The following is a 15,600-nucleotide window of genomic DNA, read 5'->3' as shown; positions in this document are numbered from 1 at the left end:
TGATCTGGTATGAGACTCCTGTGTCATCCAGTCCATCTTCCATACTTGAGGCTTGATCCTGAGAGATGCTGAGCATCTGCAACTTTCAGGGAAAGCAATAAAAAAACCCAACCTTTTAATAGAGGGCAGTCACTAAAGTGGCAGGCAGGGAATTTTTCACCTGCTTAAACGGAGGAATTAAAAATGTCCTTTTTGTCGTAGTGAGGAAACAGAATACCTACTAGGCCTCTGCCCCTCCCATTGATACCAGTTGCAAAACTCTCGTTGATTTCAATGATGCAAGTCCTGTGTGTCATGTCAGTGTACACAGAATACCGTGCTGAATAGAAGATAGATAGATAGATAGAGATATAAATGCTCAGTAGTGAGCTTGTTTAGTGCAGTTTCTAAAAACAGAGACATTATTGATAAGGAACGTATTTGCCCATTTTCCCCATTTGCAGTTTCACTCTCTGCACCAGATGCCTTAAAAATTATCACGGAAAATGATCACATTCTGCTTTTTTGGAAGAGTTTAGCCTTGAAAGAAAGTAATTTTAATGAAAGCCGGGTAAGTCCCAGAGGTTGCTTTGGTTTTTATTAATTTATGTATTTATTAACTAAGAAACTGGTTTGGTTAGCGGTGAAATGGGTGACGTTTTACAGAGTGGTTTGAGAACACAATACACTGACATGCGTGTCTGTATATGCATATACATGCCTCTGTGTGTGTGTGGATAGATAGAGAGGTCGCTCCCTTATTTCCCAGCATGCCTTGCCCCACACTAGCACTGCAATACAGCTATTCCAGTAGACTTCATTACCCAACCTGCCTTTCTTTCCTGTTGCTGGAGGGGAGACACCTAGAACCACCAGGAACCAGGACAGACTGAAGGGAGAGACCAGTTCCAACCCACTCTCCCTGCTCATGGAACGCCACTCTCAGGACTCAGAGCTAGGGTCAGCATTCTGGTGTTTTTAATGAACTCCAGATTGCTCCTTGCCAGTTCTTCCCCCCTCACTGACCCAGATCCCCATCCTACAGGTATTGTTCAAGGAAAACCTGGAATGGAGTAGCACTGTCCTAGGAGGGGTGTCTTCATAAAGTCATTAGAAGGGCAGTACACCCTATTCCACAAAGTTTTCCTGATATTCCTCCTGCATGCAGGTAGCTTTGTTTATTCATTAATGATACGAGACCCATTCCATTGGCTTTTGAGGACATTGCTCTCCTCCTGAAAATCTCTACCACATGGGGCAATCAAATCGTCTAAGGGAACGGGAGTAGGACGCAGAGCCTTTCACATGTAGGTCACCACAGAAGTAGTGCCTGAAAAGTGTTAGTATCTAAAGACTGACAGAAGATCTATGGGAAGTGAATTACTGGGGCTCTCAGTCTAGTTCCTAGTGGATGGGGGTCCATGTCACAAAAGTGTCATTCCCTCTTTGGCAATTTCAGGGAGATGCTAAGCATTGAGTAATCCACGGAGGCTGAAATCTCTCAGTTCTAGACTAGTCTCTCCAGGTCAGGGGTGAAGCTTATTGACAGGGTTTCCTGAAGGAAGCTTTGCACTATTGCTGTCAATGGGGTATCGACAGGGCTAAATACACTAGCAAAAAGAAGTTTAAAACGGTGTCAGAAGTAGCAAACCCTGAACGGGAGGGCTCATTCAGCTGAAGAACTGAGTGATCTGGGTTTTATTCTCTATGTCCCCCCCGTATATCAGGGTTACGAGATACACATGTTTGACAGCACGATGAACATCACAGCCTACCTTGGGAACACCACAGAGAACTTCTTCAAAATTTCCAACCTGAAGATAGGCCACAACTATTCATTCACAGTTCAGGCCAGATGTCTTTATAGCAGACAGATGTGTGGGGAGCCTGCTACTCTTCTGTACGATGAACTTGGAACTGGTACGTTTTCATTCATTGTGTTTCTGCCTTCACCCAGACATGATCAAAGCCTAACTTTTAAATTTGAGAACAAAAGCTGTTTTGTGGGGTTTTTTAACTGTGTGCTCTTCAGGCCAAGGACTTAATGAAATACAATATTGTTAATAAAATCTCTATTTGTGTTCTGCTAGAGGGCATCTAGAGGAGATCACCACAGTTAGCAGGATTTAAATGTTACTGTGATTTTACACCATGCAGATTCATTATTCCACTGGCAGATCCTCAGGAAACTGAATTCATATCAGTTACCTGAACACTGTAAAGCAGCAGTTGCAAATGGCAGTTTTTTCCTCCCCTTCATAGGTGAAGATGCCTCTGCGTCTAAAACTGGTAAATCCACAGATGTAGCTGCCATCGTGGTCCCGATATTATTCCTATTGCTCGTGGCCGTGGGGATAGGGTTTGTTGTATTATACATGAGACACAGAAGACTACAGAATAGCTTCACTGCCTTTGCAAATAGCCACTATAGCTCCCGTCTTGGGTCAGCCATATTCTCTTCCGGTGACGATTTAGGTAAGTAGCGCTAGTCCATGTCCTGAAATTTTATGAGAGGTTTGTGGACCTGTATCCACTGAAGCTTTCCTGATGCATTGACCTGGGTAGTGGATAAGCTGTTGAAATGACTGTAGTTCCTGATCACATTTCCGTTTCTGGGAGCAGGCTCCAAACGATGCACAATTTCACGTGACTGTAGCAGCATTATTTGCAGCTCCTGTCCCATCTGCCTTTGGCTCTGGCTCAGCCTCCCTCGCAGACATCTACAAGGGTGTAATCTGTACAGCATGTGAGCAGCCCCACTGACGGTGCCCTCTTAGCCATGCGCAAACATGGCACATCACATGCACAGCTCTGACCAAGAAGGAGGTACAGAGCGTGGACAGATTCATTCTTTTTCTCCCTTCTTATCTACCATCTCTTGGCATTTTTGATACATGGGAGCACAGGTTCAACTCCCAACTCAGCCACTTCATCCTTCCGAGTCAGATAAATTGAGAATTCCATGCAGCTTACTGTGTTGGGGTTTTCGCCCTATGCCCATTGGAGACAAGATTCCCATGCACTTCAAAGGTTTAGGACCTCTGGAACAAACTCTCTGCGAGCATAATTCCACTGAAGCCAGCAGAGAATCTAGTCTCATGTCTGTAGTGAGAGGATACTACAGATCACTCATTGTAAGAATCCGAGTTCACTCTAGTGTCCTCAGCCAAAATTGTCCCAGTTCCACCTCCACCCCAGAGACAGCTGTATTTTCAACGGCAAATACATTCATGTGTGTGTGTGTATCAGGCTGTATCCAACTCCTGTAGAACTTCCATCGACTTAAATGGGAGTAGAACAGGCACCTAACTTCTGTTCTGGGTTCTGGGATGAGTCTCTGTGGATTTGTTCTTGTTCTAGTTGAGGTCTATTGGTAGGGTTTGATCCCATGTGGTGGATCACGCCCGACATAAACATAAGATGGTTTTTATTATTGTTACTCCAAGATCTCCCAATCATGCAAAACTTCTGTGTTGGAACCGAAAAATTGTCCTCTGCTACTTCAGTTAGGGAGGGAAAATTGGCTCAAACGGTCGAGCGCTTGCTCAGCCTGCCCTGCTACATTTCTCCTGGGTTATGCAGGAGGTCAGACGAGATGATGTAACGGTCCCTTCTAGTCTTAGAATGCATGAAACTACTGTAGCTGTGTGACAGAGCGTTGCATTTACTTTCCAGGAGACGACGACGATGACGAAGCCCCTATGATAACTGGATTCTCAGATGACGTTCCCATGGTCATCGCGTGAAGCGCATTTCTGACTGTAAACCAAATGGTGTAAATATTTCATTTGATAAAAATAGTTGATGGTTTATTTTAAAAATGCACTTTGAGTTGCAATACATTATTTTTATATGGGCCAAAAAATAATAAAAAAAATACACTTTGTAGTAATCAACTGTGAACTGCAGACCAGGTTGATTTAGAACCGAATTGCTTTGTTTTAACATTAATTTAGTCTTACAAGGCTATGCTTGCTGGGCATGCTTTTAAGTCTGTGAGATGTTTTCTGTTGACTAAATTGGCTACTCTTTTTATTTTTCTAAGACAATAAGAAATTTATTTTAAAAAATTCAGGAGATTATATATATAGAGAGAGAGAGCGAGAGAGAGAGGGAGACAAGTAATATAGTCCCTGAAGGTTTTACATTTACTTTAAAAAAATCCTTTGGACTTTGTTTTATATGAAAGTATTTTTGTTGTGTTAATTTATTGGGAAATATGCTTTAGATCAGATTTTCAGAGTCATCAGACATTGTACACATTGTGTAGATAGAATGTGTGCCACTTTATCTTGACCTGCAGTAGATTTTTGGTATCACAATCATTGTTACTGCAATAATAATAAAAAAATCATTAATTTTAATTCCCCCCCTCCATTATTAAAAAACTGGGTCAAAATTTTAAAACATTGGGGCCCAATTCAGCAAAGCACTTCATAGAACCATAGAATATTGGGTTGGAAGGGACCTCAGGAGGTCATCTAGTCCAACCCCCTGCTCAAAGCAGGACCAATCCCTACTTCAGCACTTCCTTATCTTTAAGCATGTATTGAAATCCCATTGATTTCATTGGGACTTTTGCACTTTCAGTGCTTTACTGAATCAGACCTGGGGGCCTAAAGTGAGGTCTGCTTAAAGACCTAAAAATGTAAGTGGCCTGATTTTCAGAAGGGGGACCCACAGCTCCCACTGGCTTCAGGGACAGAGTCAATCAGGCCACTTTTTGATCCTGATTCAGTCAAAGTACTGAGGTACGTACCTACGAATATTCACGTAAATATCCCTCATGGAAGTCACCACTCATGTACATAGAGTTATGCACATACTTAAGTACACTGCTGAATCAGTGTCTAATTTAGGGGATTAAGGTCCAGACTGTGCAGATATTTATGCACGTGGGTGAGTTTACACAAGTTAGTGATCTGGCCCTTACCATGGATTTAGATGACTAACCCTAAGCCCCAAAGTTTTCAGTTCTGGCCCTTACTTTCTGCCTCACAAACCTACAGTCTATGCAGTTCTGGGCATCACCAGCATTGTCCTAAATGCTTTAGGGTTACGTACAGTAGTGGATTTGCTAACCTTGCCCTTCACTTGTAGCCTGATCCTTTAGTTAAATATATTATTGACAAAAATTGTAAACTAACAGGAAAATGTGGCCACTGACTCTCTTTAAAAACACATTTCAGTACATGCTGTCACATGCAATTAGACAAACGTGTTTCCTCTATGGCACTTCTTTAAGATGCTAATATATTGATGGGCAACTGGGGTGGGGACATGCTACCTGAAACTAGAGGAAGGGCTTTGATTGCAGGTTTTCCGCAGTCTTACGAAGCTAGAAAATCTGAATTCATTTGAGGTTACAAAAGGATACTATATTCCTTCATTGCTTTTTTCCTAAAAGTAGCTGTGGTTTTAGCTTCAACTTCAGAAGTAAAACATATATACAGATCACTATCTGTTATGCACTTACTGTAGACACACCATTGGCTACAAAGCTAAACGTTAGCTGTTAAAAACGTCTGGTACCATTGTCTAGCTTTTTTGTGACAGTAGAGTTTGAATCCCACCACAGAGTCAAAACTTCTTGCCAGCCGGAAAGCAAATGATGTAAGTGAGTGTTCACGGATCACATCTATACATACTTTGTATATGCAAAGTTTGTCAGCTCTACACCACTAAAATACAATGTGCCATCTTGTCATGATATAAATATTTTAACCAAAAGTATCTTTGTTGTGTAACTTGAAAATATAATTACAGTCTTCCTATGGATAGAGTGAGAAAAAGAAGGGTCAACTGTGTTTAGATAAACAAGTGATTCGTTTAATTTCAAATAAGAAAATGTATAAACTGTAGAAGTTCTGTATGGTTCAATACACTAAACAAATACTAAATATATTTTCAGCTAGTGACAGAGTGTCATTCCCAAGTGACAAATTGGTTCTTTTTTCTTTCTTTTTTTCCGGAGGACCAGAATTGAATGGGTTTTTGTGGACACTGCTTCTTTATTTTAAGCTTGTAGAGTTGTGACATGTTTTTTTTACTTGGTTTGAGGGCCAGATGCTATTCTGAGATACAAATTTTGAGCAGCAAACTTTGGTGTAAATGAAATCACTCCTGATTTACACTAGCATACCCAAATCAAAATCTGACCCTGAGTGACAAATTCCTAGATTTACTGAAAGATTCAAATACTTGAAAAGTGGGGAAATGGCCAAAAGAAAGAAAGAAAACCTAGGGATGTGGTTATTATTTCTTATTAAACAGATATTTCTGCACAATCGCTACAAAAATTAGCATAAGAGTATCTCAAAAGGGGGGGGGGGGTTCTACAGAACACTGATATTGGTCAAATCCTGTGTGCTTTACTCACCTAAGCAGTCCCATTGACTTCAGTGGAACTACTCACCTGAGTAAGGCAAGCAGAATTTGGCCTATTGCCTTTTGTTCCTATATAGGGAAACACACACTAAGGACCAACTCCAATAACTAACCTCATGGCCACTTAAATACGCTATGACAGTTCCTCAGTATGATGTTTTCAAACTTTTGAAGTTAAAGACCTACTTCAGCTTGCGTGACTGATCATTGCTGGTCACTCAGACCGGTGTCACTGCATTCACTTCTCAGCTGTACAAAACATAGACTGTTTCCAGTTTGAAACACTTGGTTGCAAATGAAAAATACTCCTGGTTAACAGTGCCTCAGTTAATGCAATGTGGGTGGAATAAAGCTCAGTGCATTGGGTCTGCACATTTGCCTGAGCATTGCTTTTGCTCGCTGAAGGGTTTAAATGGCACTTAAGCAGGTCATAGACCTTGTGCGAGTTCTCCTGGGGGTGTATTTCACCTTGTGTGAATAGTGCTGTAATGGAGAGACATCCTCAACCCTCAAAACTTTCCCTTTCAGCAAAAATAACCACTGTGCTGTTGGCAAAGCAGCCTTACAGGGCTAGTGTATTTTATATAAATAGAAAATTATAAGCTCCGGGGAGCATGAGCAAGATCGATGCAGTTATGGATAAATTGTATATTTTTTATGAACTTTTGAAGCACAGAATCTTGTTCACAGATATGGGCGGGGGTTGTTGTAAATACGGTACATGCGATCCAGATCCAGATTTTGTTCTTGTTTTGTTTCAGTAGCTTTATGAAATGTGAAGCGAATTGTTACCCTAAATGTTGGGAGGTGACTGGGTTTTTCCTACTGTAACAAAACAAAACTATTGAATACTTCAGCTAAAAGGCTGTTAGTTGTACCCTCCGTTATGGTGACTCTTCCAGTTATTTAACATTTGAGTCTGTTTTATTGTTCACGACACACATTAGAAGCAAGCCTGCATTCTTAAGTCCATTTGAACGAAAGACAACAACTTTTAACTGTGTTGGCCCTTTGATTTTTGATCTTATATGGTGAATATACATGGAGGTACCATTTCCTAAACTTGAAATCTGGGGGCCCCTTCAGGAAAATGAAACCAGATCCAGTTTTTCCCTTCACCGTGAACAAATTACTTCAGTTCGCTGTATAGCAAAAGCCTCATCCATAAAATGGTGATCTACACTCAGCTCTCTACTGAAAATGCTACACTGATTTCACACGTAGCACCCCCACTAACTGCAGTATACATTCTGCATGTAGAACTCACACATGATTAGCAGTCAGAGATCAAAACTATTATATATGTAGGATCACGAAAATCCTGACTACCAAAACCCATATTTACTTTTCTTGGCTTTCTAGCAGAATGGTACTACCAGTTAATGGAATTTTCACTTCCAGGTCACTAGACTGAATCCAGCACAAATCAGTATTTGGTAAATGAGTTGGAAGATCTCTGTCCATTTCTCAGTAGGCAGGTAGCCACAACATTAAAACCTATCTACAACACAGCACTAATTAGTAAAGTTGTTTCCAGACTCAGAGAATCCAAAACTATATGGCCAGGAGTCATGGAGACTGAACTTTCTTCTCAGACCTAGAGATGGTCTCTCCAGGGCTGGTGTGAAGTAACATTGGCGAGGCAGGCGTAGCTTGCTCTACCACTGATCACGCTCTATGGACAAAGGGGCGTCAGTCTCTAGGATGCAAAACATTCTCTTCCCAAAACAGTACAGCCTTGTGCCACAGAGAATCAGCATGTTTTTATCTGTTTAGAGGGACCTTAAAAGATTTAATGAAAGATTTAGCTGATTTGTCAGTACAACTTTAGAAACTGTATTCAAGAAAGACAAGAACAATATTTTCCTATGCAAATTCCACGTCTCTTTCAAATGGACTTCAGAATGTGACTGTCCTAATTGAATTAGTAACCTTGGATCCAGAAAGCGTCTTCATATAGTGCCAACTTCAAGGGTTTTTTATATATATACAAACAGTGATCGTTCTAAACTTTCAGCATCCAGTATAGGTGACCAGTCTCAACCATTCTCATCAGCATTAGCTTCACCTCTGTAAGCTCTTAAAGTGACGTTTAGACATTTATCATTTCAATTGCTTTTCTATGGTTTTTCAGTCAAATGATTTCTGCTGCAGATTTTAGTAACTCATTGCACAATTTTGAAGGTTTTTTTTGTCTTTCAATGTCAAACTTTTTTCACGGAATAAATAAAACTTAACTGAGTCAAGAAAACGGATGTTAAAAAAATCTATTCTACATGTGTCTTGAGTTATTTTTTGGAGTACAATAAAAATGTGTCCAGTGCTATTTCTGAACACTGCTTTTTTTTTAATTTAAAGGATGTATTTTGTAAACAGAGTTGTCAATGACAATGTCTGAAATTGACCCACTGTGGCATGCCAGCTGTTCTCACTGAAGTGATGCCTACACTCATGGTTTTAATCACAAGGCTCATGGTATTTGTTTTCCTTAAAGTCTCAATTCCTGGAGTCATGTGACTATATAAGATTCTCAGCTTTCCTTTAAAAAATAAGTTTCTTGCCCTTGTGGTTACAGAGATAAGCTTGTAAATATGACCTCTAAAGAACAAAACATTCATTAATTTCTCAAAAACTCATGATTTTCAAGGCAATCTCAAGATTTGGGGGGAACCTGACTTAGGGTTTTTGAACTCTTGGGGTTGACAACGCTGCTTTGGGGCTTAAAATATGGTGCACAGCACTGAATCTCACCCATAATGAGCTGTGATACAGTAATATGTGCATGTTTGTGTGATGCATGTACCCCATTGTTCCAAGTGCAGTACAAACAGAGATGATGTGTTCCTACCCCGTGGAGCTTAACCCACTGGCTTTCTCCTTTTTTTCCCCCACAAGGCCACTGTACCCTATCTGACAAAATGAAGAAGGTGAGCATCTATAGCAGGAGGACATGAGAAGGTGAAACAATACACACATAAGGGCAGAAAATCTCATAGCTGGAGGCCTGTACGTCTGTTTAATTTCCAGACTGTGTTTACATTGTATTTTTATTACGATAATACATGTATTACCCAGCTCTTTTCATCAGAAGACCTACAAGTCAGTCTCGTTACTCCCATTTCACAGATGAGGATACTGAGGTACAGAGTGTCTTATTTTTTCCTTATGCTCCCATCTGTCTGTCTCCACCTTTGGCTCGTCCTATTGTTACACTGTAAGCTCTTTGGAGCAGGGACTGCCTTTTGTCCTGTGTTTATACAGCACCAAGCACAATAGGGTCTTGGCCCACAGCCGGGACTCCCACCACAATAAAAATAAATAATAATCCCATTATGCCCATCCAGAGCCCAGCACAGCAAACTAAACACGATAGCTGTGAGCAGAGCAAAGCCAGAATTGCAAAAGTATTTCCTGACAGGCATGAAGCATTTCAAGAAACAGTTGAACTCTGCCATCAAGACAACAGCTGAAGAACTGGTTCATGTGTTCCTTCCCTCTGTGGCCCAAGCTTCTTTTGCCCTGGCACCAGTGTGTGTGTTAACCCCTCTTGGCAGGAAATACGCGGAAAAAACAACTCCAAAGCAGGACTAGAGCTTGGTTTTAAGATTAAGAGAATGCAGCTTTCGACTGTCCCAGTTGTCACTGTCGGTGGGAAGAAAAGGGTCTGCGAGACAAAAGATTGGCTCTAAAAATCAAAACCCTGACTCTGGGTTTACGCCTCGCAACCCGGCAAACGTGAGACACCAGAAAAACAGCGCAGGCTCTTCTAGGATGTGAGAAGATAAACTCAAGCCCACATCCCCAAAATGTCCAGTGTCGAGTCCAGCTGAGGCGCCACTGATTTGCACTCTCCCGCCAAGGTGCCTAGGACTGAACACGTGGTGCTAAAAAGAGAGGATTGAACTGCTTGCGCTTGCAGGGGGAGCCACTGTACCAGAGTCACGCTGAAAAGAGGCCCCTAGGTGGTGGCAGGATCCAGAGACACCACAGGCAAGCTGAGGCCACATCAGTCACAAGGAAAGCAGCTGGAGCACAGAACCAGAGGGGGGCAAGGAAAGAGGGCTGGTAGCTCACACCTAGGTCGGGGCAGGACTGCTGGTTACTGTTACAAAATGTACCTGAGCTAACGTCAGAGGCAGCATCTTCCAGCCAAAGAGCTCAAAGTGCTTTACGATCATTGATAAGAAGAGCCTCATGAGGATTTTAAGGCCCGGCTTGACAAAGCCCTGGCTGGGGATGATTTAGTTGGGGATGGGTCCTGCTTTGAGCAGGGGGTTGGACTAGATGACCTCCTGAGGTTCCTTCCCACCCTGGTATTCTCTGACACTCACAGGCAGACAGTGTATTTCAGAGATGGGAAACTGAGGCAGCAAAAGGCGAAATGGCTTTCTCAAGGTCAAACGGAGCCATTGGCAGAAGTAGGAAAAGAATGCTGGAGGCCCGAGTCCCACTCCTGTTCCTTAATCTCAAAATCAGCCTCTCTCTAGTGGAGGCCCATTTGTTTGAAAGTAATTCCCAGCTCAGCAACAGTTTTACATAGCTCAGAGCTGATCTGTCTAGATAGTCAGGCCCAATGGCCTCTTCAACCTAGCCTCTGAGCTGATAGGATGACAGGATAGTTTGGCTCATCTAGCTGAATACACAGCATTGCTTTCCCCATACACTTATGTAACCTTGCCCTGAGCACTGGCAATGGCTGCGAGCTATGTGTTGCAAGCACAGGTCTTCTGGGAGAATAAGCACGAAGAATATCAGGCAACCAAGGGTGAGGAAAGTGAAAAGAAATTGGAAAAGTGACTGAAATGCCTTGACCTTGGAGAATATGCCAAGGACTTGTTAGGTTCCAGTCACTGTAAATAAATAGACCACATTTATTGTCTGGTTTGGCAGACGAGCTCTGGAATGCCTGAGCCAACTCCAGCAGGTGGGGCTAACGAGTGGGATCAGTCCCTCATTCCCAGACGAGACAGATGTGGTGTCTTCAGCTCTGGTTGTGTGGTGCGATTTGTGCTGCTGCCTTTTGCAGGCCATAGCCTAGTGCGCTGCTAACGTTTCAACAAATTCAAGGCAAAGCTCATTCCCCGGGGGTGAATCCTAAGCAAGTGGCAGCAATGCAAAACTGAGCTAAGATGGAAATATGGGTCGATTCCCTTTGCAGCAGACTCACTGGATGCTCAACAATGGAGTTAGAAAAGAGCAAGCCTGACTTCAGCTATGCTTATACAGAGCTGGTGACTGGGTAGAGCATATGGAGCTCTGAGTCGGCTACTTCCAAAACAAAACAGGCTAGAGAGGGAATAATCAGTTCTGTGTATGATCCAGTCCAAATGGAAGTATTAAACAAAGAATTAGTACTCTGCACAGTAATGCACATGTCCAGTAGATGGCAGCATACGCCTTATTTTACAGAAAACCAAACTGAAACTAGGTACCTTTCCCCTCTCCCCCTTCCCTTCTCTCTCCTTTTCTTCACTTTTGGTGGCCTCAAAAATTATTAGTTCCAGATGAGCTCTTGGCATTGTAATACTCCATTTAACCCAATCCACTCTGCGCCGAGTCAGTGCAAGTTCAAATGCAGCATTGTCACATGTAAACTATACATCAGAGGCATGTTGCTGAGGGGTTTTGGATACTCCTTATGCAAGTGGAAGGGGAAATATAAAAGGTTGACACACACATACACACAGAAGGGGAAATATAAAAGGTTGACACACACACACGGAAGGGGAAGTATAAAAGATTCACACACACACAGTCAATCCATGGTCATCAGTAACAATGGCACTTTGTACAAATGAATCTTGCTAGAGTGGAACTGAATTTATGTATTGAACCAGGAAACTCTGGACTGGGTGGCTCTTTGAAGATTAGTGTTAATAAGCCATACCAGTGGGCATTTTGGTTTATAAGGAAAGAGCATTTCAAGTCACGCATGCTGCTATTGTTGGACACAAAACATGCACTGTCTGCTTGTTGTGATTCTACTGCTACTTGCTTGCCTTTTGCTGGGGTTACCTTTATTTGTACACTGTTTTAAATTTACCTCCCCCGGTTTTCCATTCCATCAGAATCAGTGCCACATTTCCTGGGGATCAGGCGAAAAATCTTGAAAAAGTTACACATATGCTATAAATTTAGATAGTCTATGTTTGTGCTACATTATTGACTTCAAGATTTTTATGCCATACGTAGATTACAGATATCAAAATTATCATCATTAAAGCTAGTGGAATTCTCCCCCGACAGAAGAATGTGTATATTCTGTATAAACAAGGTATGTTCTAGGGTTGTATTAACTGACTTGAGCCTTGCAAATAAGTAAAATCCTAGCAAATATACCAAAAATTGTACATTTGTTTGCCTGTATAACTCACTGTACACAGAGCCTATAAACTAAGGATCTCAAAGCACTTGCAGATTTTAATTAAGCCTTACAACTGCCATTTTGGGTTAGCTGATGGTGTTTTATTTTACTGATTCTTTGCAGATGGGTAAACTCAGACAAAGTTTTATGCACCAAACAATGTGCATGTCCCCATTCAAATGATTCCTTAACGTTCTTCCTCATGGCCTCTTCAATAACAAAAGATATAAAAAATAAAAAATCCTGTCAAGGCCTAAATTTGGTCCTTCAGATGACATGGTACGTATCTGAACTCTATTGCCTGAGTCTGATTTAATACCTTGGGGCAGGAAATGTATCTTCCTCTATATCTGGACAATGCAGAGCCTACAGTTAGCTCTCGATCAATGATACTAAGAGGCAGAGATGGGCTTAGTCTGAATACCCCTTTACTTGTGTGGGAATTCCCACACAACTGGCCTCTCCGACTATATACATGGGTCGAACAAAAGCATGGAGCAACATGAACTCATGCTTTGGCTCCGGATCCGGACTCAGCTTTAGCAGTCGTTTAAGTGACAGGTCCAAGACCAAAGGCCGAGTGAATGGTAGAGCTGAGAGTCTGGGAGAATCTTGGCTCCCAGATCCCCACTCTCAACCACTAGCCAAGGTTCCCACTTACGTAAGCTGTATGGAAACCATTCACACAGCGTGCCCATAGGTCAAAATCAGAGCTCGTACTGCCAATCTGTGGCTTTCCAACAGCATACCGCTCAACATTCAACTTCTAACAATCTAGGGCACATTCCGGTCTGACCATTAATACATTGACAATACTCAAATTATTCAGTATCTGGTGATTTAAATGACCCTCTGTTGAGGGACTAAATGGTGCGTAGACCTTTTGCACAGGAGTGAATTTCACTAAGGATAGTGAGACTACAGAGCACACCAGCAGCAAAGCTGGTATTAGAAATGAGGAGTCCCAGCACCTGCTCTTCCGCCTAAATCCCCTAGACCACACGGCTTCCTTAACGGCCTTGGGAATATGTTAGTCGCTAGCTTTGGTAGAGGTCTGAATAGGTGCTGAGCAAATTCAGGTTTTCCCAACATTGTTTTAGCCTTCACTGCTTATCGGATTTCCATCGCTCCCTTTTCCTTGTTCCTTCCCCCTTTTTTTTTGTTCTTGTCCTTTGTTCTAGTGTTTACAGTAGCATCGGTTTGCTGTCAGGCAGCAACATGGCCTTGGAGGTTCTGTATGTACAGCAGGAGTGTGGCCAACTGGAAACTGCCCCCTCTGGCATTTATATCCCGGCGCGATGAAATGTGTCACGTTAAACTGCTTCAGGTATTGATGCTATTTCCCTTCCCCCAGCCTCCCACAAGCATGTATGGGTAAATCCTTCTTCCCTTCCCAGTGGTTGTGCAGGGTCCATACTCCAGGGCCAGCATAGGGGAGTTGACGGCTGGAACCCCATGCAAGGGATCTGCAAGTTATTCTCTGTGTGTGGGCTTGGGGGCAGGCGGGGGAAGCTGAAGATGGGGTTAGTGAAGCTGAAGAGTCAGCAGGGTTCCAGAAGCTGCTGCGGCCACTGTAGCCCAGAGGCCGCAGAGATGGCCACAGGTGCTGTGTATGAGCGGAGGGTTTCTTCACTTTGTGCCCCCTTCCCCTGCCCCAGTGGAACTCTCCCAGTTTGTGCTGGCACGTGGGATTTTTCCCTAGTAGCATCAATCCACTTTCTGACACCCCAGAATATCGTTTAGCATGGCTGGTGAGCACTGTGACTTCCATTGCAGCCCTCTGTTGCCAAACACTAAGGGAAATAACCCTTTGCAACGTACATGGCATCTTCTGGGTAAGGATCTCAAAGTCCTTTACAAGCTAGTATGCCTCCAAACCCTCCTGTGAGGTAGGCATTCTCTCTATTTTACAGAACAGCTCAGGCACAGAGAGGTTAAGTGACTTGCCCAAGGTCACACAGGAAGTCACAGGAAGTGCTGGGAGCAGAACCCAGGACTCCTGATGCCTAGCCCTACACTCTTATGATTAGCCCATGTTCTCGAGTCTGACTCCACGTCCAGCAATTTAGGAGATTTTTCAGTCTTTTCGTAATGTTTTCCTGTTACGCTTTGATACAGCCGCCTCCTTATCCCCCTAAAGGAATGTAAATGCTACAGGAGGTTATTCTCATCCCTTCGGGTATCTAAATGGTGGCCATCAAACGTCCTGAGTAAAATGGAATCCAACCCTGCCAGTCCAGGCTGCTTTTGAAACCTTTCGTGTGAATTTGGCCACTGGTGAAAGAGGCCACGTTGACAGCCCTGAAGACTGACCTCCCCTGTGTATCCTCAGAACAGGTAAACATGAGAGGCAGCAGGGTAAGCTTCCCCGGTGAACATGCCTCCCTCCTGACCTCTCAGGATCAGAGGGTAACTCAGTTCCTCAGCTCCATTCAGTCCTTGGCCTCTCTAGGGGGGCTGCTAACAAGAAGGGGATATTTAGAGCTAGTCCTGGTACTGGTTTTCATTGCCATAAACATATGTTTGCATGGACCTGTTTCCCAATAGGCCAAACATACAGAGGCCAGTAAGTAAAAGCAACTTTCAGGCATTACCTAACCTCAGACGATTCTGCAAGGTCAGAAGTGACAGGTTCCCTATCCTGTTAACAAGCATCTGGATCATCCAGTCTCCCATGTGCACTTTAGGGCCTGATCTACAGCCCACAGAAGTTAAGGAAAGACTCGTTCTCCATAATTTTCCCCATCGTGTAACCTATGGAGCCAGTCTACCCAGAACTATAGTAATAAAGTATGATTTTGGGCACTCTACATGGGTCAGCTTTTTCGTGATTTTCAGCCCTTTCAAGGCATCTCAAGTCAGGCAACCAA

General features: G+C 42.9%; 1 protein-coding gene and 1 long non-coding RNA gene across 2 annotated transcripts in view; one reads left to right on the top strand and one right to left on the bottom strand.

Moving 5' to 3' along the window:
- Positions 1-8,636, top strand: part of SORL1 (sortilin related receptor 1) — a 100,003-nt gene extending 91,367 nt beyond the window's left edge. The window contains 4 exon segments of the mRNA XM_037882205.2: positions 444-550; positions 1,707-1,899; positions 2,242-2,454; positions 3,655-8,636. Of these exon segments, the coding sequence (XP_037738133.1) occupies positions 444-550; positions 1,707-1,899; positions 2,242-2,454; positions 3,655-3,725 (584 nt within the window). The 3' untranslated portion in view covers positions 3,726-8,636.
- The window catches only part of LOC122463527, a 203,773-nt gene that overhangs the window by 52,349 nt on the left and 135,824 nt on the right, over positions 1-15,600 (bottom strand). The gene's annotated exons all lie outside the window — the stretch shown is intronic.

This window comes from Chelonia mydas, chromosome 22 (assembly GCF_015237465.2).
Source record: "Chelonia mydas isolate rCheMyd1 chromosome 22, rCheMyd1.pri.v2, whole genome shotgun sequence".
NCBI lineage: Eukaryota > Metazoa > Chordata > Testudines > Cheloniidae > Chelonia > Chelonia mydas.
Note: the sequence above shows the minus strand (reverse complement) of the source record. Positions and strands in the feature narration are given on the sequence as shown.